Raw genomic sequence first — 27,317 nt, forward strand, 5'->3', positions numbered from 1 at the left:
TCAGCAAAGTTGCAGGATACAAAATTAATCCACAGAAATGTGCTGCATTCTTATACACTAAGAATAAACTAGCAGAAAGAGAAATCAGGAAAACAATTCCATTCACAGTTGCATCAAAAATAATAAGACACCAAGGAAGTGAAAACTTATACTCTGAAAACTATAAGACACTTATGAGAAAAATTAAAGAAGAAACCAATAAATGGAAACACATCCCTTACTCATGGATAGGAAGAATTAATATTGTTAAAATGGCCATCCTACCTAAAGCAATCTACAGATTTCATGCAATCCTTATCAAAATACCAACAGCATTCTTCAATGAATGAGACCAAACAGTTCTAAACTTCATATGGAACCACGAAAGACCCTGAATAGCCAAAGTAATCCTGAGAAGGAAGAATAAAGTGGGGGGAGGGAGGGGAATTATGCTCCCTGACTTCAAGCTCTACTACAAGCTCTATTACAGCAATCAAGACAACTTGGTACTGGCATGAGAAGAGACCCATAGACCAATGGAACAGACTAGATAGCCCATATATAAACCCAAGCATATATGGTCAGTTAATACACGATAAAGGAGCCATGGATATACAATGGGGAAATGACAGTCTCTTCAACAACAGCTGGGGTTAGCAAAACTGGAGAGCTAGATGTAAGAGAATGAAACTGGATTATTGTCTAACCCCACACAAAAAAGTAGACTCAAAATGGATCAACGACCTGAATGTAAGTCATGAAACCATAAAACTCTTAGGAAAAAACATAGGCAAAAATCTCTTGGACATAAACATGAGCGACTTCTTTATGAATATATCTCCCCGAGCAAGGGAAACAAAAGGAAAAATGAACAAGTGGAACTATATCAAACTAAAAAGCTTCTATACAGCAAAGGATACCATCAGTAGAACAAAAAGACATCCTACAGTATGGAAGAATATATTCATAAATGACATATCCGATAAGGGGTTGACATCCAAAATATACAAGGAGATCACACAGATCAACAAACAAAAAGCAAATAACCCTATTAAAAAATAAGTAGAGAAGCTGAACAGACAGTTCTCCAAAGAAGAAATGCAGATGACCAACAGACAGATGAAAAGATGCTCCACATCACTAATCATCAGGGAAAAGCAAACTAAAACCACAATGAGATATCACTCACACCAGTTAGGATGGCCAACATCTAAAACATAAACAGCAACAAATATCGGCAAGGATGTGGAGAAAGGGGAACCCTCCTACACTGCTGGTGGGAATGTAAGCTAGTTCAACCATTGTGGAAAGCAGTATGGAGGTTCCTCAAAAAACTAAAAATAGAAATACCATTTGACCCAGGAATTCCACTCCTAGGAATTTACCCTAAGATGGCAGCAGCCCTGTTTGAAAAAGACATATGCACCCCTATGTTTATCGCAGCACTATTTACACTAGCCAAGAAATGGAAGCAACCTAAGTCTCCATCAATAGATGGATGAATAAAGATGTGGTACATATACACAATAGAATATTATTCAGCCATAAGAAGAAAACAAATCCTACCATTTGAAACAATATGGATGGAGCTAGTGGGTATTATGCTCAGTGAAATAAGCTTTGTGGAGAAAGACAAGTATCAAATGATTTCATTCATCTGTGTAGTATAAAAATAAAGAAAAAACTGAAGGAACAAAACAGCAGCAGACTCACAGAACCCAAGAATGGACTAACAGTTACCAAATGGAAAGGGACTGGGGAAGATGGGTGGGAAGGGAGGGATAAGGGGGGGAAAAGGGGTATTACGGTTAGCACACATAATGTAGCTGGGGGGAGGATAAGGGGAAGGCAGTATAACACAGAGACGACAAGTAATGATTCTATAGCACCTTACTATGCAGATGGACAGTGACTATAATGGGGTAGGTGGTGGGGACATGATAATAGGGGAAGTCTAGTAACCATAATGTTCCTCATGTAGTTGTTCATTAATAATAGCAGAAAAAAATTTTTTAAAAAAGACTACAGAAAGAAATATATAGAAATATATATACCAACCGATGTTTAAGGGAGGAAAAGAACGTATCAGACATTTAGGGGATAACTGGAGGAATTTGAAAATAAAAATTAGATTATGCTATTGAAAAAATACATAATACTCCAAACCGGAAAATTGTGAAGTAATAATAAAAGTCAGTTATGTAAAGACATCAGTGTAAATAATAAAATAATCCCTAAAAGAGGTAAAAATGTTTGCCCCTATGGAGTAGGAATGGTGAGTGGCAGGTAGGAAAGGGAATGCCTGTTTTTTGTTTGTTTGTTTTTCAGCAAAAAACACAGAACTATTATTTCTGTCTTGAAAATATGAGGATGTACAACTTTGATATAAAAAAAGAATATGTTAATAACATATACATAAAACAAAAGACTTTCAGAATTGTTTATGGTCACGTAGTATAGAAAAAAATCACTCTACTAGTTAGTACAAACTGATAAAACCTAATAAAATTCCATGTTTAGCACTGTAAAGCAGGACATGCACAAATCTTAGTATATAGTTGGTATATAATGCATTGCAGTAATTAAGTAGTTCTGAAACTAAGAGGAAATCATTATTTCCCTATTATGAATGTTTCATTTATTCTGACTTTTCTGTTACTTTAATATTGTTCACCTTTAAAACACTTTAGCCCATGTGAAAGATGGTGGCATGAGAGGTGAGACAGAGGCTTCTTCCTAAAACCACATATAATACAAAAATATAATTACTACAACTAATCCTGAAAGAGCAACAGGAAAGAGGCCTGTGCCAAACCAAATACACCTGGAGAAAACAGCAGACCTCATGGAACAGAGTAAGGTACCAAAGCTGTGCCCTGGGGTGGGACACAAACCCTTCCCCCACCCCAGCTCAAAGGCTGGAGGAAGAGAAACGGAGCAGGGAGGGAGTGGAGGCCTGGGTTTGCTGAATACCTAACTCCAGAGATCTGCTCTGAGAGCACAGACCTACATTTCATGGTGCTTTCATGATACTCTCATGATGAAGGGATGACAGGCAGAATTCCTGGAGAGACTGAGTTTCCAGCCACTTGTGGAAAGCAGGGATCCATATCCAGCTGCTCTGGGACAAAAGAAAGGCAGACAGTCTGAGAGACTTCCTAACAAGGAAGCCCTTAGCAAGAGGGCTGCTAAAGCGGTAAGGATTGCACAAAGCTTACTGCTCAGGAGAAAGGACAGGTAGACAAAACTGTCTGGGTGCACTACACCCAGCAGGTTGGGAGCTTTCACCATTTCCAGGTACTCCAGTTCCCTGGTTGGCTACACAGCTCCAAGGACCCCTCCGTGATAGGCAGCCTACTGTGCCTTTCTCCTGGCCAGCTCCACCTGGCTCGCAAACCGGCAAACTTTACCCTGGGGTTAGGCCAGCAAGAGGGAAGATCTGTCTACAGGAACTACAAACACAAATAATAGAGGCTTATACCTGTGTGCTCGTCCCACTGGTTCAGGCAGTGGAGACAGGCATAGCAGCGGGGAAGCAGAAAACAGCTCTTTCCTCCCCCCAGGTACCAATGCCACTCCCTTGCCACCCCTGACAGTGCTTCAGGGGCTGAGCAGCTCCACAAAGTAGAGCCTCTGGACACTAGAGGGCGCCATATACAAATATGGAATGCTAAAGGAACCTGGTTCAGAGTAAAATTAATATAACTCCTGAGAAAGATGACATGGACCTCATGACTCTTCCTGAAAGGGAGTTCAAAATAAAAATCATTAACATGTTCATGGAGGTACAGAAAGATATTCAAGAACTCAGAAATGAATTCCAGTCAGAGATCCAATCATTCAAAAGCATAATGAGGGTATTAAAACCAGATTAGATATGGTGGAGGAGACGATAAATCAAATAGAAACTAGAGAAGAGGAATACAAAGAAGCTGAGGCACACAGAGAAAAAAAGGATCTTTAAGAATGAAAGAATATTGAGAAAACTGTGTGGCCAATCCAAATGGAACAATATTTGCATTATAGGGGTACCAGAAAAAGAAGAGAGAGAGAAAGGAATAGAAAGTGTCTTTGAGGAGGTAATTGCTGAAAACTTCCCCAATCTGGGGAAGGAGATAGTCTCTCAGGCCATAGAGATCCACAGATCTCCCAACACAAGGGACCCAAGGAAGACAACACCAAGACATATAGTAATTAAAATGGCAAAGATCAAGTATAAAGAAAGACTATTAAAAGTAGCCAGAGAGAGAAATAAGATCACATAAAAAGGAAGCCCATCAGGCTAACATCAGACTTCTCAGCAGAAACCTTACAGGCCAGAAGGGAGTGACATGATGTATTTAATGCAATGAAGCAGAAGGGCCTCAAACCAAGATTACTTAATCTGGCAAGATTATCAATAAAATTTGAAGGAGAGATTAAACGATTTCCAGATAAACAAAGCTGAGAGAATTTACCTCCACAAACCATCTCTACAGTCTATTTTGGAGGGACTGCTATAGATGAAAGTGTTCCTAAGGTTTAATAGCTGTCACCAGAGGTAATAAAACCACAGTAAAGAAACTAGAACACCTAATTACTAAGCAAATGCAAAATTAAATTAACTATCCCCAAAGTCAATCAAGGGAAAGACAAAAGAGTACAGAATATGATACCTAATATATAAAGAATGGAGGAGGAAGAAAAAGGAGAAATAGAAAATAACCTTTAGATTGTGTTTGTAATAGCATATTAAGTGAGTTAAGTTAGACTCTTGGATGGTAAGGAAGTTAACCTTGAACCTTTAGTAACCACGAATATAAAGTCTGCAATGGCAATAAGTACATACCTATCAATAATCACCCAAAATGTAAATGGACTGAATGCACCAATCAAAAGATATAGAGTCACTGAATGCATAAAAAAACAAGACCTATCTATATGCTTCCTACAAGAGACTCACTTTAAACCCAAAGACATAGACAGACTAAAAGTGAAGGAACAGAAAAATATATTTTATGCAACTAATAGAGAGAAAAAAGCAGGAGTTTGTATCAGACAAGATAGACTTCAAAACAAAGAAAGTCACAAGAGACAAAGAAGGACATTACATAATGACAAGGGTTCAATTCAACAAGAAGATATAACCATTATAAATATCTATGCCCCCAACACAGGACCACCTCCAAATGTGAAACAAATACTAACTGAATTAAAAAGGGAAATTAAAAAATAACTGAATTTAAAACTCCATTCTAAGAGACTTCAACACTCCACTCACTCTGAAGGACAAATCAACCAGACAGAAAATAAGTAAGGACACAGAGGCACCTAACAACACATTAGAACAGATGCACCTAACAGACATCTACAGAACTCTACACCCTAAAGCAGCAGAATACACATTCTTCTCAAGTGCACATGGCACATTTTCAAGAATAGATCATATACTAGGCCACAAAAAGAGCCTCAGTTAATTCAAATACATTGAAATTGTACCAAATGGTTTTTCAGATCACAAAGGTATGAAACTAGAAATAAATTATGCAAAGAAAATGAAAAATTCCACAAACACATGGAGGTTTCACTACATGCTTCTAAATAACCAATGGATCAATGACCAAATAAAAACAGAGATCAAGCAATATATGGAGACAAATGACAACAATAATTCAACATCGCAAAATCTGTGGGACGCTGTCAGTCCCTCCCTGCCTCTGACCCACAGATAAGGGAGGAGACGTGATGAGATACAGAAGACCTGAAAGGATCAGCCAGGGGACTCAAGGTGTAACAGTGCAAAAGTAAAGCCAAAAAGGCACTTCTCAATTTTATTGAGCAAACGAACCCAAACATCCACAGAACTTGGAGTAGGGGGTTCAACACATGATCAACACACAATCATTATCTGACCTTGAGTCCAGCCCAAGGGCATGATGCTCCCCAAGGACACCAAAACCATGTGAGGGTGGTCACGAGTTGTAGGAACTGTTTTCTTTTTAGTCATTTTGTTATTGATCATGCATCAGGAGTCGTAGGAGAAACAATCAGGTCATACGTATTTGCATACTTGATTTCTATATTACTTGATTTATGTATTAATTCCATTAATTCCACAGAATGCAGCCAAGGCTGAGCTAAGAGGAAAGTATACTGCACTACAGGCCAACCTCAGGAAGGAAGAACAATCCCATATAAGCAGTCTAAAGTAACAATTAATGAAACTAGTAAAGGAAGAACAAATGAGGCACAAAGTCAGTAGAAGGAGGGACATAATCAAGATTAGAGCACAAATAAAAAAAATTGAGAAGAATAAAACAATAGAAAGAATCAATGAAAGCAAGAGCTGGTTCTTCGAGAAAATAAACAAAATAGATAAACCCGTAGCCAGACTTACCAAGAATAAAAGAGAGTCTATACACATAAACAGAATCAGAAATGAGAAAGGAAAAATCAGTATGGATACCACAGAAATAGAAAAGCATTATTAGAGAATACTATGAAAAATTATATGCTAACAAACTGGATAACCTAGAAGAAATGGATGACTTTCTAGAAAAATACAACCTTCCAAGGCTGACCCTGGAAGAAACAGAAAATCTGAACAGACCAATTACCAGCAAGAAAATCGAACAGGTAATCAAAAAACTACCTAAGAACAAATGCCTGTACCAGATGGCTTCACTGCTGAATTTTATGAAACATTTAGTGAAGACCTAATACCCATTCTCCTTAAAGTTTTCCAAAAAATAGAAGAGGAAGGAATACTTCCAAACTCATTCTGAGGCCAGAATCACTCTAAAACCAAAACCAGGCAAAGATCCCACAAAAAAAGAAAATTACAGATGACTATCCCTGATGAACATAGATGAAAAATTACTGAACAAAATATTAGCAAACTGAATTCAAAAATACATCAAAAAAATCATCCATCATGATCAAGTAGGATTTATTCCAGGGATGCAAGATGGTACAACATTCAAAAATCCATCAACATCATCTACCATATCAACATAAAGAAGGACAAAAACCACATGGTCATGTCCATAGATGCTGAAAAGCATTTGACAAAATTCAACATCCATTCATGATAAAAACTCTCAATAGAAAGTACCTCAACATAATAAAGGCCATATATGACGAACCTACAGCCAACATTATACTTAACAGCGAGAAGCTGAAAGCTTTTCCTTTAAGATCGGGAACAAGACAAGGATGCCCACTTTCCCCACTTCTGTTCAACATATTACTGGAGGTCCTAGCCATGGCAATCAGACAACACAAAGAAATAAAAGGCATCCAGATTGGCAAGGAAGAAGTTAAACTGTCCCTATTTACAGATGACATGATATTGTACAGAAAAAGCCCTAAAGAATCCACTCCAAAACTACTAGATCTAATATCTGAATTCAGCAAAGTTACAGGATACAAAATTAATACACAGAAGTCTGTGGCATTCCTATACACTAACAATGAACTAGCAGAAAGAGAAATCAGAAAAACAATTCCATTCACAGTTGCATAAAAAAAAAACACCTAGGAATAAACCTAAACAAAGAAGTGAAAGACCTATTCTCTGAAAACTACAAGACACTCATGAGAGAAATTAAAGAAAATACCAATAAATGGAAACACATCCCTTGCTCATGGATCGGAAGAATTAATATAGCCAAAATGGCCATCCTGCCTAAAGCAACCTACAGATTCAATGCAATTCCTATCAAAATAACAGCATTCTTCAATGAACTAGAGAAAATCATCCTAAAATTCATATGGAGCCACAAAAGACCTCGAATAGCCAAAGCAATCCCGAGAAGGAAGAATAAAGCAGGGGGAATTACATTCCCCAACTTCAAGCTCTACTACAAAGCCACAGTAATCAAGACAATTTGGTACTGGTACAAGAACAGACCCATAGACCAATGGAACACACTAGAGAGCCCTGATATAGACCCAACCATATATGGTCAATTAATATATGATAAAGGAGCCATGGACATACAGTGGGGAAATGACAGCCTCTTCAACAGCTGGTGTTGCCAAACTGGACAGCTAGATGTAAGAGAATGAAACTGGATTATTGTTTAACCCCATACACAAAAGTAAACTCAAAATGGATCAAAGACCTGAATGTAACTCATGAAACTATAAAATTCTTAGAAGACAACATAGGTGAACATCTCCTGAATATAAGCATGAGCAACTTCTTCCTGAATGCATCCCCTCAAGAAAGGGAAACAAAAGCAAAAATGAACTCATGGGACTAGATCAAACTAAAAAGTTTCTGTACAGCAAAGGACACCATCAACAGAACAAAAAGGCATCCTACAGTATGGGAGAATATATTTGTAAATGACATATCCAAAAAGGGGTTAATATCCAAAATATATAAAGAATTTACATGCCTCAACACCCAAAAAGCAAATAACCTGAATAACAAATGGGCAGAGGATATGAAGAGACACTTCTCCAAAGAAGAAATTCAGATGGCCCACAGGCACATGAAAAGATGCTCCACATCACTAATCATCAGGGAAATGCAAATTAAAATCACAATGAGATATCACCTATCACCTCACACCAGTAAGGATGGCCAGCATCAAAAAGACTAAGAACAACAAATGTTGACGAGGATCCAGAGAAAGGGGAACCCTCCTACACTGCTGGTGGGAATGTAAGCTAGTTCAACCATTGTGGACAGCAATATGGAGGTTCCTCAAAAAACTAAAAATAGAAATACCATTTGACCCAGGAATCCCACCCCTTGTAATTTACCCAAAGAATACAACTTCTCAGATTCAAAAAGGCATATGCACCCCTATGTTTACTGCAGCACTTTTTACAATAGCCAAGATATGGAAGCAACCTAAGTGTCCATCTGTAGATGAATGGATAAAGAAGATGTGGTACATATACACAATGGAATACTATTCAGCCATAAGAAAGAAACAAATCCTACCATTTGCAACAACATGGATGGAGCTGGAGGACCTCATCCTCAGTGAAATATGCCAGGTGGAGAAAGACAAATGCCAAATGATTTCCCTCATTTGTGGAGTATAACAATGGAGCAAAACTGAAGGGACAAAATGGCAGCAGACTCAGAGACTCTAAGAATGAACTCATGGTTACCAAAGGGGAGGGGTAAGGGAGGGTGGGGTCAGGAGGGAGGGAGAAGGGGATTGAGGGGTATTATGTTTAGTACACATGGTGTGGGGGATCACAGGGAAGACAGTGTAGCACAGAGAAGGCACACAGTGGATCTGTGGCATCTTACTACACTGATGGACAGTGACTGCATTGGGGTATGGGCAGGGACTTGATAATATGGGTAAATGTAGTAACCACATTGTTTTTCATGTGAAACCTTCATAAGAGTGTATATCAATTATACCTTAATAAAAAATAAAAAAATAAAATAAAGAAAGAAAGGAAAAAGAAAAAAGAAAAGAATAATAATAAAATAAAATAAAACACTTTAAACATTATTACACCTCAGGCTTCTATGGCAATCAATAAACTAAATTATTTTTCATTTATCATATATTCATTCATGTAATAAAAGAGGAAATGAACTATACTAGCTTGCCAGATTGTCAAAATACAACTACCTACACTCTGCTTTTCCTTGTGGGCCCACAATACTTAGCCTTTGACTGTATAGTGTTAACAGATAATCAGTATTTTTTCATTCCTGTTAACTATTTTCCCTTCATGAATATTATCAATCTTCTGTATCATTTACAAGGACAGGGATCTTCAAATAAATAGCTAAGAATTACTTTATTAGATGAGCCTGATGGCAAATTACATGAAAACAGATTTATTAAAGGTAGAAAGCAAAACTTCATCTCATTCACTATAATTTACAATAAGTTTTCTATGCTTTTGGTATTAAGAAAAAAAGATTCTCATTAAAAACAATTAGGAAAGAAACCAACTCACCTTCTTGCACTCATCTGTTCTTTTAGCTTACTGTACATTTCCAGCACTGCATTAAAAAATACAACTTATTTTAGTTTTGAAAATGAAAAAATTTTTTTCAGAGGTAAAAATATTTAAAGCAGGAAAGAACATACTGTAAATTTACTAATTTTCTCTATACTTTGATTTAAGCTTTCATTTTCAAATAAAATTTTATATTTCAAATAAAAACATTTAAATTCCTATATATATTGTACATTATATTGTATACACTTACTGAACTCTGGAACACTTGAAAATGCTGACTCCTAAAACTGAGAAATTAACCTACTAACAATTATTATACCTAGAAACTTACTACTACGTCTTCTCTGCAGTGGAAGTGGAAGTTTGATCTTCAGTTATTTGAGAAAGTTGAGCAACAGTGAGTTTGATTGATTTTAATTTAATGTATCAAATAATATAACACAACCATGTTGTAACTCACTAAACAAAATTTCACTCCAAACCCACAAGAGAAACTGCAAAAGCCTACATCAGAGAGTATATTATAATAAAACCATAAATAAACAAAACAAGGTATCTTTATTCATTTTATCATTACTATCAAAGGTTTAGAAATGCAATTATTCAATAAAATTGTTAAAAGCTTCATGAAGATGACACACTGCCACCAAAAGTTTTAGTTGAACTATGTAAATTACCATCATCCTTAGAGTTTCAAAGTCTAAAATGAATGTGAACATTATTATTGGCTCATCAAGCCAGTTTACATTTTCCTAGACCAGAGAGATAGACATCATTTTTTTCCGTATTTTCTAGTCTTATGACTACTCCTTCAGGGTCTTCAAGTTTATAAAAGATATTGCTTACCTGTCTGAGAACCATAAAACCTCAGTGGTGGGTATATAGTGAACCAGCCCTAACTTTGTAGATCCTATGTATTATCTCTATCACAGCCACTGTGTCCTAATGCAATTATTTCTCACATTTCCAACCAAAGCATTAGAATAGACACATAACCTGGGAAAAAGCGTAAACTGCCTCTCCAAGTAAAAAGTTTCTTTGAAGTCTCTTGTTTATCTCAATGATTCATGTAAATTTCGTATCTACCATGTATTATTTCCATGTAAAAAAAATGCTTTCTTCAAAAATAATCAAATAAAACTAATAAATGGATTGTTCTCTCACACTTATTTTATCCTCTCATGCTCCTCCTAACCCAAAGAAGAGGTAGGCATTTGTACAGTAACTGATGGCTTGCTTGTTTTTATTCACATTAGACTGTATGATCCTTCAAAGCTGGGACTAGGTCATTTTCAACTTTATATTTCTAATATCTATCATAATGCCTGACACAAAAAAGTTATTTATGCATGGATTAATTAGACAGAAGGACAGGTGACTATTAGGAACACAATGTCTATACAAACTCAGATTTCTTGTCCAATCTTGAAAGCAAAGATAGTAGCAGTAACAAAAATCTAACCTCTACTTCCTTTTATTTCTGTATTTCAAATAGCCCACAGCAGGAATAAGCTAAATTCAGCTTTTCTCATTCTACCAGACCCACTTTTTCAGGATAATTACCATTCAGGGACAAAGCATTCAAACTTACAGACTGTCTTCATGGCTATTTCAGTGAATCTGATGGTGGCAAAGAAGTATTAAACATTACTGTAAGAAAGCAGGTTTCTTAATCCTTAAAACCTAATATAATAAGCAGACATTTTACTTATTCAAAGTTAATGTGTTACAAATATCCCTGGTCCATCATACACCAAGTAGAATTTCAGAGATTCTAAAACAAGAAAAGCTATTCTCATAAGACAGGAAACAAGTTTTTTGGTTAATAAAAGCTGATACACAGAACTTGTAAGCTAAACTTATACAAATATTATATAAAAACCTCATTCTATTGCTCTGGATGTGGAGGTGAAGTTCCTTTAAAAAAAAAAAGTTAAAATACAGACTCTGAGATCTAGCTTACTATATAGAGAAAAAGATGACATATACCTGCTTCCTTTTGTTTGAACAGGATATTCAGGTAAAGAAAATACTGGTTAATTTCTTCAGAATTTATTTGATGTCCCAGTAATATTTGAGCCCTAACAGAGAGACCAGAAACTCAGAAACCTATAGTCAGTCTTTCCAAAATACGGGAGGAAAGGCAAGACCGAAGGAGGGTGAAGACCTAGCACTTTTGGTATTTTCTTACCTTGTCAGCAAAATGAGATTGAGCAAAGTAAAAACAATCTGCTTAAGTGACAAACAGAAGACAATGGGAAGTCAGAGGTAAAAAAAAATTAGTCAAATTAGGGAAAGGTGAGAAGATGTAATCAAAATACCTCTCCCTAGGGGAAACTATTCTGAGGAAAAACAAAAATAGTTCGGGGCTGGGGGAGGAGGATTGAGGGACAAAGAACAAACTAGGCAGGAAGGAAATAGAAAGGCAGAGGCTGTTCTAAACCACTGATGGGACAGATCATCAAAACAGAGGCTTTATAAATACAGGAAAACCAGGAAAATTCAGGGAATAAAGTTGACAGGAAAGATAACCATGGGCTTTTGGGGGGGGCAATCACCAAATAATCTGTAATTCTCCTAATGAATAATGACTATGCACTATCATTAAATTATAATTGTATGAAGCCACAAGTTACCATTATAGACAAATTTAACTCACCTGGAAGGCATAACTGCAACTTTTCTACTACAGTTACAATATTCCTCTGCTGAATTCTACATCGAATAATATCTTCAGTTTGGACTATCACCTTAGAAAAAAAGAGACGTTCGTATTTTAAAATGAACAGTTAAACTGCATTCATATATTGAGTACACAAACAATGCATCATTTTCTCACCTCCTTTCCAGCATCTTGAAATCTTCGGTTGGTATCAGTAACTTGCACCTTAAAAACAATTTCACTTTCGTTAGACAAATATGCCTAAAACCTTCCTGATATAACTGCTTAGCCTTGTAATCAGATCATGCTTCATGAGAAACTTAGAACAAAGAAATGCAAATTCAAATTAACTCTACAGCTTGAAATTGAACTTTTCATTGAAAAGGGCTTCAGTTAACTTTAATTACTTATGACAGTTCTTTTTAACAGATTCTGTGGCAAACTTCTCAAATTCAGTCTAGATTTTTGAAGTTTACCTGCTTCTCTAAGTCTGTCAAACAATTCAAGTCACTGACCCAATTGACCACTGGACCCTTTTTGATAACTTTCAATGAGGCCTATGTGCCATTCATTGTCTGTAGGAAATGGTGATTGCATTTTATGGTAATTAAACATTCATACTTTACTGAATGCAAACACTGGGTGGTTGATTAACATCAAACACAGAGATCTCCATCCACAGCAACATTTTGATGCTGCAGGTGCAGGCAAAGAAAGCTCAACCTCAAATTTTCCCACATATTAAGTGACTCATTAGGTCATTATAGTAAGGAAGCACATACTGGTTTATTAAAAATCTCATTAATTTCTGAACAAAGATGCTCGGTGACCTCATTGATGCTGTATTTGGTCTCTTGTTATTTGAATATCCTTTATATAATGGTTTTCTAATCATAACCTTTGGTGAACCAGAGTCATTCTGTCTGCTGAGCTCTCCAAATGTAAAGACAGGTAAATAGAACAATTCTTGTAACTAAATATTCTGTATTCTGACTGAACAAATCCAGGTCTCACTTAATAATTAAGGTTTTTGCTATGTGGCAGAAAATGCCTACCAACTTCTTTCAGAAAATAATGCATCAGTACTAAACTAAAAACAAAGTTTCAATATTATTTGATATTTTATAGAATACAATCATTTACAAGTTTCTAAAGGTTTTTAGAAGATAGAGTTTCATCAGTACTGTACTGTCATTTTAAAAATTGTAAACTACAAATGAGGTCTTTCATTGAATGAATTTTTTGAATTCATTTCCTTGCACAGAAAGAAATCCTGTTAAATCAATATATTACTTGCTTCAAAAAAAAAAAGAGATTACTCCTGTCATTAGCATGACAACCATGTTAATAGAGCACACTAATTCACTTCCTGAAAGTAGTACATTTAATAGATTTTTATATGTGCACTATAAACCAATACTTGAGTAATTAATGAGAGCAAAGGTAAATAGAATTTCAACAAATTACTTACCTTCAGTTTTTCTGCATCAGTCCTTACTTTAAGGAGTTCTGTAATAGCATCTACAAACCCCTGATGATGAAAATTACACATTTTCTCAATTTCCTTGTCATGATTACGGATACAAGCATCTAACTTTTCCATAAACTTCTTGTGTGCATTTGGTTGGTCATCATACACAGACCTGTATATATGTAAAAAGAAATAAAAGTTGACATTAAGCTTCCCAATTAACCAAAATTTATTCTTTATTAAGCCCAAACTTTACGAAAGCTGATACCTCAAATCTCTGAATAGAAAAAACTGGATTGATAGTACTGCCATTAACAGAAATAATTTGGTTGAAAAATATTTAATTTCTTTTTGAGCATATTAATATTCAAAAAGCTACAAGCCCTCCATGATATATCAGTAGGAATCTGGAAATACAGGTCTGAGGCTCAAGAGATGAGTCTTTAACACACTAGTGTTCAAAAAAGAACCAGAGTAAATGATTAAGTAACAAATGAATAAACCCTTAACTTCTATAGCATTTGCTGTGTCAGGACATATTCTAAATGCTTTATATATTAACTCTTTGATCACAAGACTATGAAGTAGGTATTCTTATTACCCTTGCTACAGGTAAGTTACAGTTATGTAACTACCATAAATTCCACAACTAGCAAGAGACAGCTGGAATATGAGTCCTGGTATAGTCTGACTGCAGAGTTCATATATCAAGTACAAGTCTATACTGCAGCCACCACAATGTTCTCTAAACATGATGTACACATTCCTACTGTATCTCAGCTCACGCTGTCTCCACATAGATGGCAACCCCCCACCTGCTGCCATGCAGGAAAGGATTAATCTTGCACAAAAAAAGGGTTGGCCCTTGCCCCAACTTCCTGGGAGGTAAGACTTCAGAATGTCCTACCTGATGTCTTTACATATTTGGGGGCCTTGGACAATGCCAAACAGTCTAAGCTAACAATATGCCTCATGGTGTGATTTATAGTAGATGGGGGCTTCATTCAGGCCACATGGTATCAGCTCTGGCAGGGCTATAGACTAAGGTTAGCAACTCGGGCAGTCAACCATGTCTATGTGACCAACCCCCAGTAAAAACCCTGGATACCATGGCTTGGTCAGCTTCCTTGGTTGACAACACTCTGCAAGTGTTGCCAAACATCACTGCTGGGAGAAGCAAATGCTATCCACATGATTCCACTAGGAAAGGGCAACTGGAAGCTCCCTCCTGGAACTCTCCTAGACCCTGCCTATGTGCCCTTTTCCTCTTGCTAATTTTCAGGAAGAGTCACGAGGTCCATATCATTTAAATCCTTCTCGGGAGCTGTATTAACAATTTTACTCTGGACAAGGTTCCTTTGGCGTTTCTTTTTTTTCCTCTTGCTAATTTTAATCTGTACTCTTGTGCTGTAACAAACAGTAACTGTGAATACAGCAGTTCCCTTTTATCTGTGGTTTCACTTTCCATGGTTTCAGTTACCCTCGGGCAACAATGGTCTAGAAGCAGATTATCCTCCTGATGTATAGTCAGAAAATCAATAGCAGCCTAGCACTATGCCACAATGCCTTCATCACTCACCTCACTTCACCTCATCACATAGTCATTTTATCTTCTTACATCATCTCAAGAATCAGGGTGAGTACAAAACTAAGACATTTTGACAGAGAGAAACCACATTCAATATAATTTTTATTATAGCATATTATTATAATTGTTCTTTTAAATTATTTGTTAATCTCTTACTGTGCCTAATTTATAATTTAAATTTTATCATAGATACGTTATGTACAGGAAAAAGCAGTATATATAGGGTTTGGTACTATCTGAGGGTTTAGGCTTCCACTATGGGTCTTGGAACATATCCCCCATGGATAAGGGAGGACTACTATGTAACAGTTTTGCCAAGTTTTATGAATCCTCTTAGTAAATTACTGAACCTGGGGGTAGTCTTAGGGACCTCCCAAAAATGCACTTCCCCCCATTTATTGCCCACTGAGGTTCTGTTCAAGTCCCATTTTCTTCAACAGATGCCCATCAATCTTTTCCCTACCAGGTAATCTTTTTATCTGCAGAATAGGTAAATTTACAGTCCCAATCATTTGACATGCAATCATGTTACTTTTTTAAAATTAATTTTGATATAGTATTATATTAGTTTCAGGTGTACAAGTTAGTGATTCAACAATTACATACAATATAAAATGCTCAGTACAATAAGTTACCATCTGTCACCATACAAAGCTATTATAATAATATTGACTATAATCTCTCTGCTGTGCTTTTCATCCCCATAACTTACTTATAACTACAGGCATGTACCTCTTAATCTCTTTACCCTAGTTCATCCCTCCCCTCTGGCAACCACCAGTTTGTTCCTGTATTTATGACTGTTTCTGCTTTGTTTGTTTCTTAGATTCTACTATAAGAAATCATATGGTATTTCTCTTTCTCTGATTTATTTCACTTCATAATAACCTCTAGGTACATCCATGTTGTCACAAATGGCAAGATTCCATTCTTTTTATGTCTGAGTAATACTATCCAATTGTATATATACATACTATATATTCATCTATCAATGGATGCTTAGGTTGCTTCCATATCCTGGCTATTGTAAATAATGCTGTAATAACATAGGGGTGTATGTATCTTTTTGAATTAGTGATTATGTTTTCTTCAGGTAATTGCCCTGAAGTGTAATAATGGCCATATGGTATTTCTATTTTTCATTTTTTGAGGAACCTTTATATTGTTTTCCATAATGGCTACACCAATTTACATTCCCACCAACAGTGCACAAGTGTGCCTTTTCCACAACCTCACCAACACTTGCTATATCTTGTTTTTTTTTGATATTGACCATTTTGACTGGTCTGAGGTGGTATCTCATTGTGGTTTTAATTTGTACTTTCCTGATGATTAATGATGTTGAGCACCTTTTCATGTGTCTGTTGGCCATCTGATGTCTACTTTCGGAAAACATCTATTCAGGTCCTCTTCCCATTTTTTAAATCAGGTTATTTGGTTTTTTTCTCATGTTGAGTTGTGTGAGTGCTTTACATATTTTGGATATTAACCCCTTATTGGATATATCATTTGTAAGTATCTTCTCCCACTCAGTAATTACTTTTCCTCTTGTTGATGGTTCTCTTCACTGTGCAGAAGCATTTTAACTTGATGTAGTCCCAATTATTTATTTTTTACTTTAGTTTCCTTGCCTGAGGAAACACATTCAGAAAAAAAATTACTGAAACTGATGTCCAGGAGGTTACTGCTTTATGTTTTCCTTCAGAACTTTTATGGTCTCAGGTCTTTCATTCAGGTCTTTAATCCATCTCTAGTTTAAGTGCATGGTATAAGAAAGTAGCCCAGTTTCTTTCTTTTGCATTTAGCCGTCCAACTTTTCCAACACCATTTATTGAAGAGACTGTTTTTTCCATTGTGTACTCTTGCGTCCTTTGTTGTAGACTAATTGACCATATAAGGATGGGTTTTTCTGTGCTCTATTCTGTTCCATTGATTGATGTGCCTACTTTTGTGCCAGTACCATGCTATTTTGGTTACTATAGCTTTGTAGTATAATTTTAAATCAAGAGCATGATGCCTCCAGCTTTGTTCTTCTTTCTCAATACTGTTTTGGCTATTTGAGGTATTTTGTAGTTACATACAAATTTTAGGATAATTTGTTCCAGTTCAGTTCACTGGAATTTTGACAGGGATTGCATTGAATCTATAGATTGCTTTGGGTAATATGGGACATTTTAACAATTTTAATTCCTCCAATCCATGAGCATGGTATATCTTCCCATTTATGAATGTCATCATCATATGTTATTTTGCATTGTAATTTAAATGTTTTGTGTCATTTATTTTGTTTCTCCACATAGACCATAAGCTTCTTGAGGGCAGCCTCCATATCACAGGTTTTTAGTGAGTACTATTATAATACTAGAGACAGCAGTATAAGATAGCAATTATTAAGAACTTGAGCCTCTAAGAGCTGAGCTAGCACTAGGCTCTGATCTTAGACATCTCTCTCAATTTCACCCCAATTTGGAGCCTTAAATTCCATACACATACTGATGCTCCCAAATTTTGTATTTCCAGACCTGACTCTCCCCTGAACTTCAAAATCATGTATCTTTCCAATCAGGTATCTGATAAGCATCTCAAATATGTCCAAAATGAATTCCTATCTTCTTCCTCCAAGTCTGTTCCTCCCCTGGTCTTCTCCATTATCTGTAAACTCCATTCTTCTAGCTGCTCAGGCAAAAAATCTTGAAATTATCCCTTATGTTCTCTATATCCCATCCTCTCCACCTAACAATCCAGCAAATCCAACCACATTTCACTACCTCTATTGGAACCATCCTGGACTAAGACATCTTCATGCCTTGGCTAGATTATTACCTAACTGGTCTCTCTGATTTCACCCTTGCTGCCGTACAGTCTGTCATCATCATATGTTATTTCTCTGATTTCACCCTTGCTGCCGTACAGTCTGTTCTCAAGACAGTAGACAGAATGATCCCATTAAAACATAAATCAGATCCCATGTCTCTTTTCTACTCAAAATCCTATTTCTCTTACAACAGCCCTTAAATCCCTACATAATTCTGCCCCATCGCTATCTCACTGACTTCACTTTCTAATACTTACTCTCCACTTGACTTATTTCATGCAAGCAACACTGGCCTCCTTGTGGTTCCTGAAACACACCAGGTAAATTCCTGTTCTTTGCTTTGCTTGTTGTTTCCTCTACCTGGATTACATTTCTCACACATGGCTGTTTCTCTCATCTCCTTCAGGTCTTTTATTCCTTCTTGAGGCGGCCCATTCTGTATGCAATACCTACATTATAAACACACACACACGACTTTCCTTCCTCACTTTCTTTTCTTTTCTAAAACAAAGAAGTTTACTTTGTCACTGCATGACTCTTCCCACTATAGAATATATTCTCTGCTCCACACTTTTATTTATTTTCTGTGTTTGCCCACTGGAAAGTAGACTGCATGAGGGCAGAGCATTTTTGTCAGTTCTATCTCTGTTGTATGTCCAGCCCTAAAATAGTGCCTAATATATAGCAGATGCTCAATAAATAATTGATAAATAAATAGATGGATGAATTGGTAGAATCAGAAAGAACTAGTAGTAGCTGTTTAACCTCAGGTAAGTCACCTGACTTCTCTAACTCTCAATTTGCTCAACAATAAAATACGGATAAAAAGAGAGTATCTACATCAGAGTGTTATGAGAATTAAATTAGGAAATACATAAAAAATTCTTAGCACAATAACTGATACATTGTTAGTTCTCAGTATACACTGGAAACTAGCATAATATGCACATAAAAACAACCAAATCCTTGTTAAATGAGTTAACCAGTTGCTGAATAATTAAGGATTGGCTGCAAATATCTAATATGGCCAACATTCAACTACCCATACTAAAGCAGTTGACTACCACTAATATGTGACATTTATATGGGGACTTTGGCATTTTTTACACCTGTTTCATGTACTTCTTACCACACCAGAGAAAATAATCACTCTCTCCTTTTCACTAATGAGGAAATGGTAAATGACTTGTTCAAAATAGTCTAGTTACTGAGTAACTGAGGCAGTATTAGAATTCCAACTTATGCTTTTCCTACAACTAGTACATAATAATAAGAACTCTTAATTAAACAAACAACATTATTCTGAAGAAAAATCCATGTGTAAGAGGAAGTTTTTCTAACTGACCTCAGTATACTGTAAACAAATTTTTATTTTATATAATAATTGTATGTACTATATTTCATTAAGTAATATTATGTGCATTTCTAAGACTTTTTTTTTACACATTTTAAAGAAGTTTGATATTTATCTGGCTCTTAAAATACCAGGTAGTAAAAAGAACATATCAAGAGAACTAGCTTTTTTTTTTTTCTATTACATTATAGCCTTGTAGCAAAAATCTAGCAAGAGATTTCAGGACTGCCATACTGCAATGTCCCTCCAAAAGAGGCAACTTTTTATCTCTTAGAAAACAGTAATAATGGAGAGAGAAAAAGATGGTGGCATGAGTAGGGTGGTGGAAATCTCCTCCCAAAACCATATATATTTTCAAAGTACAGCAAATACAACTATTCCTAAAAGAGTGACCAGAAGATACAGTACACCAGCCAGGCCACATCTCCGAGAACCCAGCATCTCATGGAAAAAGGTAAGATACAAAGCTGTGACCCGGTGGGACCGAGCACTCCCCCAGACCCAGCTCACCAGCAGGAGGAAAAGAATCAGAATGGGGAGGGAGTGGAAGCACAGACTGCTAAATAATAAGCCCTAGTAATCTGTCCCAGGAGCAGAGACACACATTGCATGGTGCTCTGGCTATTAGAGGATTGGAAAAGCAAAATCCAAGACTTGCAAACAGGTTCCCACAGCCAACAACCCTGGGACAAAAGAAAAACAGGTGCTTTAAAAGTTTTAAAGGGACAAGGGTTTAACAGGTGGACAAAATAGTCCTGGCATACTCAGCCTAGCAGGCTGGAACTTTGGGGAACTTCAGATGCTCTGACCCCTTGGTTGACAGCGCAGTCCCGAGGCCCCTCACAGAAATAAGCAGCTGTTCCTTTCCCTCCGCTGGCACTGCAAGCAAACTGGCTGACCTGCCATTGCTGTAGAACAGCTTGGGAGCAGCACTGCATTCAGTAACGACACAGCTTAACACAGAGGCTTTTCCCTGCGCCCAACTAACCAGCCCAGACCCAGAGGCTGCTCCCTGCACATGGTTGACTGGCACAGACAGTGGAGATGGGAACAGAGTCCAGAAGGCACGAAGGGGCTCTGTTCTCGCAGCAGAACATGTGCCACTCATCTACAACCCCTGCCAGTAGCCAAGGCTATCCACAGGGCCTCCCAGCCCACAGAAGCTGAGGGGATTAACCAAGAGGCTGCTCCCTGTGTGCAGATGAACAGCACAGAGGAGATGATGGGCACAGAGTCTGGAAAGCACAAAGGGACTCTGTTCTCATGGCAGAACATGCACTGCTCACCTGCAAGCCCCACCAGTGCCCTAGGCTGTCCTGAGTGACGTCCCACCCATGGCAGCTCAGGGGATTAACCCAGAGGCTCCTCCCTGTGTGCAGTTGACCGGCACATGCAGCAGAGATGGGAAAGGCAACCAGCAAGCAGAAAGGGATTTGGTTCTCCCAGCTGACACAGGCGCCACTTGCTGGCAACCACTTCCATCACCATGAAAGGGCATAAGAACCTTCTTCAGTCCAAAATCCCTCAAATACCAGAGAGAAGGCTTGGTAAGACTGAAATCACCAACATTCCTGAAAAAGAATTCAAAATAAAAGTCATAAGCATGCTGACAGAGTTACAGAGAAATATTCAAGAGCTAACAGATGAATTCAGGAGGTAGGTAGCAGAAATGAAACAAACAATGGAAGGATTTAAGAGCAGACTGGATGAGGTGGAAGAGATTTTTAATGGACTAGAAATCAGAGAACAGGAATACAGAGAAGGTGAGGCAGAGACAGACAACAGGATCTCTAGGAATGAAAGAATATTAAGAAAACTGTGGGACCAGTTTAAACGGAACAATATTTGCATTATAGGGGTACCAGAAGAAGAAGAGAGAAAAGGGTACAGAAAGTGCCTTTGAAGAAATAATTGCTGAAAACTTCCCCAATCTGGGGAAGGAAATAGTCTCAGACCATGGAGGTCCACAGATCTACCAGCACAAGGGACCCAATGAGGAGAACAACAAGACATATAATAATTAAAATGGCAAAGATCAAAGCCAAGGACAGAGTATGAAAAGCAGCCAGAGAGAAAAAAGATCACCTACAAAGGAAACCCATCAGGCTATCATCAGACTTCTCAGCAGAAAACTTACAGGCCATAAGGGAAAGGCATGATATATTCAATGCAATGAAACAGACGGGCCTCAAACCAAGAACACGGTATCCAGCAAGATTATCATTAAATTTGAAGGAGGGATTAAACAATTTCCAGATAAGCAAAACTTGAGGGAATTTACCACCCACAAACAATCTTACAATGTATTTTAAAGGAACTGATCTAGATGGAAGAATGCCTAAGGCTACATAGTTGTCACCAGAGAAAATAAAATCACAGCAAAGAAAGTAGACCAACCAAATACCAACTAAATGCAAAATAAAATCACCTATCCACAAAATCAGTCAAGGGAACCAAAAGAATATGAATAAAACACCTAATACATAAAGAGTGGAGGAGGAAGAAAAAGAAGAGAAATAAAGAACCAAGTTAGATGGTTAGATGGTTAGATAGTAAAGAAGCTCCCTTGAACCTTTGGTAACCATGAATACAAAGCAAGCAATGGCAATAAGTACATATCTATCGATAATCACTCTAAGTATAAATGGACTGAATGCACCAATCAAAAGACAAACAGAGTTACTGAATGGATTAAAAAAGCAAGATCCATACATGCTGCCTATAAGAGAATCACTTCAAACCCAAAGACATACACAGACTAAAAGTGAAGGGATGGAAAAAGATATTTCATGCAAACAATACAGAGAAAAAAAGCAGTTTTACAGTACTTGTATCAGACAAAATAGACTTCAAAACAAATAAAGAAACAAGAGACAAAGAAGGACATTATATAATGATAAAGGGGTCAGTCCAACAAGAGGATATAACCATTATAAATATCTATGCACCCAACACAGGAGCACCTATATATGTGAAACAAATACTAACAGAATTAAAGGAGGAAATAAAATGCAATGCATTCATTTCAGGAGACTTCAACACACCACTCACTCCAAAGGATAGATCAACCAGACAGAAAATAAGTAAGGACACAGAGGCACTGAACAACACACTAGAACAGATGGACTTAACAGATACCTACAGAACTCTCCACCCAAAAACAGCAGGATACGCATTCTTCTCAAGGGTAGACAGAACGTTTTCCAGAATAGAGCACATACAAGGCCACAAAAAGAGCCTCAGTATATTTTCAAAAAGATTGAAATTGTACCAACCAACTTCTAAGATCACAAAGGTATAAAACTAGAAATAAATTGTACAAAGAACACAAAAAGGCTCACAAATACATGGAGGCTTAAGAACATGCTCCTAAATAATCAATGGATCAATGACCAAATTAAAACAGAGATCAAGGAATATATGGAGACAAATGAAAACAACAGCACAATGCTCCAACTTCTGTGGGACGCAGCGAAAACAGTTTTAAGAGCAAAGTATAGGGTAATCTGGGCCTATTTAAGGAAGGAAGAACTATCTCAAATGAATAGTCTAAAGTCAGAATTATTGAAACTGGAAAAGAAGAACAATTGAGACCCAAAGTCAGCAGAAGGAGGGACATAATAGAGATCAGAGAAGAAATAAATAAAATGGAGAAGAACAAAACAATATAAAGAATTAATGAAACCAAGAGCTGGTTCTATGAGAAAATAAACAAAATAGATAAACCCCTAGCCAGACTTATTAAGAAAAAAAGAAAATCTACACACATAAACAGAATCAAAAATGAGAAAGGAAAAGTCACTACAGGCACCACAGAAATATAAACAATTATTAGAGAATACTATTAAAAACTATATGCTAACAAACTGGATAACCTACAAGAAATGGACAACTTTCTAGAAAAATACAACCTTCCAAGGCTGACCCAGGAAGAAACAGAAAATCTAAACAGACCAATTACCAGCAATAGAATTGACTACCCAAGAACAAAACCCCAGACCAGATGGATTCACTGTTCAATTTTATCAGACATTTAGAGAAGACATAACACCCAGTCTCCTTAAAGTTTTCCAAAAGATAGAAGAGGAGGGAACACTCCCAAACTCATTCCATGAAGCCAGCATCACTCTAATACCAAAACCAGGCAAAGATACCATAAAAAAAGAAAACTACAGACCAATATCCTTGATGAACATAGAAGCAAAAATACTCAACAAAATATTAGCAAACCGAATTCAAAAATACATCAAGAGGATCATACACCATGATCAAGTGGGATGAAAAAATGGTACAACATTTGAAAATCCATCAACATCACCCACCACATCAACATAAAGGACAAAGACCACAAGATCACCTCCATAGATGCTGAAAAAGCATTTGACAAAATTCTACATCCATTCATGATAAAAACTCTCAGCAAAATGGGTATACAGGGCAAGTACCTCAACATAATAAAGGCCATATATGACATACCCACAGCCAACATCATACTTAACAGCGAGAAGCTGAAAGCTTTTCCTCTAAGATCAGGAACAAGAAAAGGACACCCACTCTCCCCACTTTTATTCAACATAGTACTGGAGGTCCTAGCCATAGCAATCAGACAACACAAAGAAACAAAAGGCATCCAGATTGGCAAGGAAGAAGTCAAACTGTTCGTGTTTGCAGATGACATGATATTGTACATAAAAAAACTCTAAAGAATCCATTCCAAAACTACTAGAATATCTGAATTCAGCAAAGTTGCAGGATACAAAACTAATACACAGAAATCTGTTGTATTCCTATACACTAACAATGAACTAGCAGAAAGAGAAATCAGGAAAACAATTCCATCAAAAAGAATAAAATACCTAGGAATAAACCTAACCAAGGAAGTGAAAGACCTATACTCCAAAAACTACAAGACACTCTTAAGAGAAATTGAAGAGGACAATAATAAATGGAAATTCATCCCATGCTCTTGGGTAGGAAGAACTAATATTGTCAAAATGGCCATCCTGCCTAAAGCAATCTACAGATTCAATGCAATCCCTACCAAAATACCAACAGCATTCTTCAATGAACTAGAGCAAATAGTTTTAAAATTCATATGGAACTACAAAAGACCCTGAATAGCCAAAGCAAACCTGAGAAGGAAGAATAAAGTGGGGGGAAATATGGTCCCTGACTTCAAGCTCTACTACAAAGCCACAGTAATCAAGACAACTTGGTACTGGCACAAGAATAGACCCATAGACCAGTGGAACAGAACAGAGAGTCCACATATTAACCCAAGCATATGTGGTCAATTAATATATGATAAAGGAGTCATGGATATACAATGGGGAAATGATAGCCTCTTCAACAGCTGGTCTTGGCAAAACTGTACAGCTACATGTTAAGAGAATGAAACTGGATTACTGTCTATGTCTGTACACAAACGTGAACTCGAAATGAATCAAAGACTTGAATGTAAGTCATGAAACCATAAAATTCTTAGAAGAAAACAGGCAAAACTCTCTAGAATATAAACATGAACAACTTCTTCATGAACATATCTCCACGGGTAAGGGAAATAAGCAAACATGAACAAGTGGGACTATATCAAACTAAAAAGCTTCTGTACAGCAAAGGACACCATCAGTAGAACAAAAAGACATCTTACAGTATGGGAGAATATATCCATAAATGATGTATCCAATAAGGAGTTGACATCCAAAATATACAAGAGCTCACGCACCTCAACAGACAAAAAGCAAATAATCCAATTAAGAAATGTGCAGAGGAGCTGAACAGATATTTCTCCAAAGAAGAAATTCAGATGGCCAACAGGCACATGAAAAGATGCTCCATATCACTAATCATCAGGGAAATGCAAATAAAAACCACAATGGGATATCACCTTACACCAGTAAGGATTGCCACCATCCAAAAGACAAACAACAACAAATGTTCGCGAAGTTGTGGAGAAAGGGGAACCCTCCTACACTGCTGGTAGGAATGTAAACTAGTTCAACCTTTGTGGAAAGCAATATGGAGGTTCCTCAAAAAACTAAAAATAGAAACACCATTTGACCCAGGAATTCCACTCCTAGAGATTTACCCTAAGAATGCAGTTTCCCAGTCTCAAAAAGACATATGCACCACTATGTTTATCGCAGCACTATTTACAATAGCTAAGAAATGGATGCAACCTAAGTGTCCATCAGTAGATGAATGAATAAAGAAGATGTAATACATATACACCATGGACTATTATTCAGCCAGAAGAAAACAAATCCTACCATTTGCAACAACATGGATGGAGCTAGAGGGTATTATGCTCAGTGAAATAAGCCAGGCAGAGAAAGACAAGTACAAATGATTTCAGTCATCTGTGGAGCATAAGAACAAAGCAAAAACTAAAGGAACAAAACAGCAGCAGACTCACAGAACCCAAGAATGGACTAACAGTTGCCAAAGGGAAAGGGACTCAGGGGTGGGGTAGGAACGGAGGGATAAGGGGGGAAAAGGGGGCATTACGAATAGCATGTATAATGTGGGGGTGGGGTGGACACGGGGAAGGCAGTATAAGACACAGAAGACACATAGTAATTCTACAGTACCTTACTACTCTGATGGACAGTGACTGTAAAGGGGTATGTGCTGGGGACTTGATAATGGGGGGAATCTAATAACCACAATGTTGTTCATGTAATTGTATATTAATGATTACATAATTTAAAAAATTAAAAAAGGAAACAGTAATAACATAAAGAGGAAAAAGAGAAATAATAGTTATTTCTCAAAAGTTCATTTTATTTTAGAAAGTTCTTAAAGTCTATCCTTTAGTGTATATTTTCAATTTATTCTCCAGTTTTAAAAAGCACTCCTGTTTTACATTATAGTATTCAGGCATCTATTACAGCATCAGTGTTGAATGCCTCTTTTTCTATTCATGTTATTAGTATAGAGGAAAAACAGTATCAGAACATATGCAATACCCACCCTCCTTTAATAGAAAACCAAAGCCGTGAACTATTTACATTCCATGCTTTCTAAAACAGAATTCTAAGTCCCAATGAAGGAAATACAATAACATTAAGGAGTTAGTACATGAATGAGAAAGAAGAATAGGTCTTGATCTACCTATTACTAAGTCTTGGTCTCTCCTCACCCTTGATAACAATTTGCTATTACAGACGTAAGTACAAGCTGCAACCAAGCTGATACAACCACTTGTCACGCATAATCCATATCAGTGAGATCATTCTGAGTAGAGCATAAAGAAATAAACAAGTCAAGATGAAGAAACATTCTAAACCACAACAATAAACTGCATTTTAAGAAAGTACTGAAGGATCAGTTAAGTGCCAGAATACAAAACTCATCAAAGATACAATGTTGACCCTGGAAATAACCCAAGAAAACTTCCAGTTCTGACTTTCTCAGTTTAATAGACACAGCAGAAGCTAAACACCAGACGCAGGCCCTCAAAATGGAATAAATCTTTTGGTCTAACTTTCACACTAATGAAAAGTTGTATTAAAAATA

At 36.9% G+C, this 27,317-nt stretch overlaps 1 protein-coding gene across 6 annotated transcripts in view; it reads right to left on the reverse strand.

Annotated features, from left to right (window-relative positions):
- Positions 1-27,317, reverse strand: part of EXOC6 (exocyst complex component 6) — a 278,392-nt gene that overhangs the window by 179,963 nt on the left and 71,112 nt on the right. For 4 of the 6 annotated variants that reach the window (XM_073240691.1, XM_037015771.2, XM_037015769.2 and 1 more), the window contains exons 2-5: positions 14,043-14,214; positions 12,749-12,796; positions 12,569-12,659; positions 9,904-9,949 (exon numbers count right to left, since the gene is read on the reverse strand). In XM_073240691.1, the coding sequence (XP_073096792.1) occupies positions 9,904-9,949; positions 12,569-12,659; positions 12,749-12,796; positions 14,043-14,214 (357 nt within the window). Of the gene's footprint in view, positions 1-8,917; positions 9,035-9,903; positions 9,950-12,568; positions 12,660-12,748; positions 12,797-14,042; positions 14,215-27,317 lie in introns of all 6 variants that reach the window. The other 2 variants (XM_073240690.1, XM_073240689.1) reach the window with 1 other exon arrangement.

This window comes from Manis javanica, chromosome 7 (assembly GCF_040802235.1).
Source record: "Manis javanica isolate MJ-LG chromosome 7, MJ_LKY, whole genome shotgun sequence".
Lineage (NCBI taxonomy): Eukaryota > Metazoa > Chordata > Mammalia > Pholidota > Manidae > Manis > Manis javanica.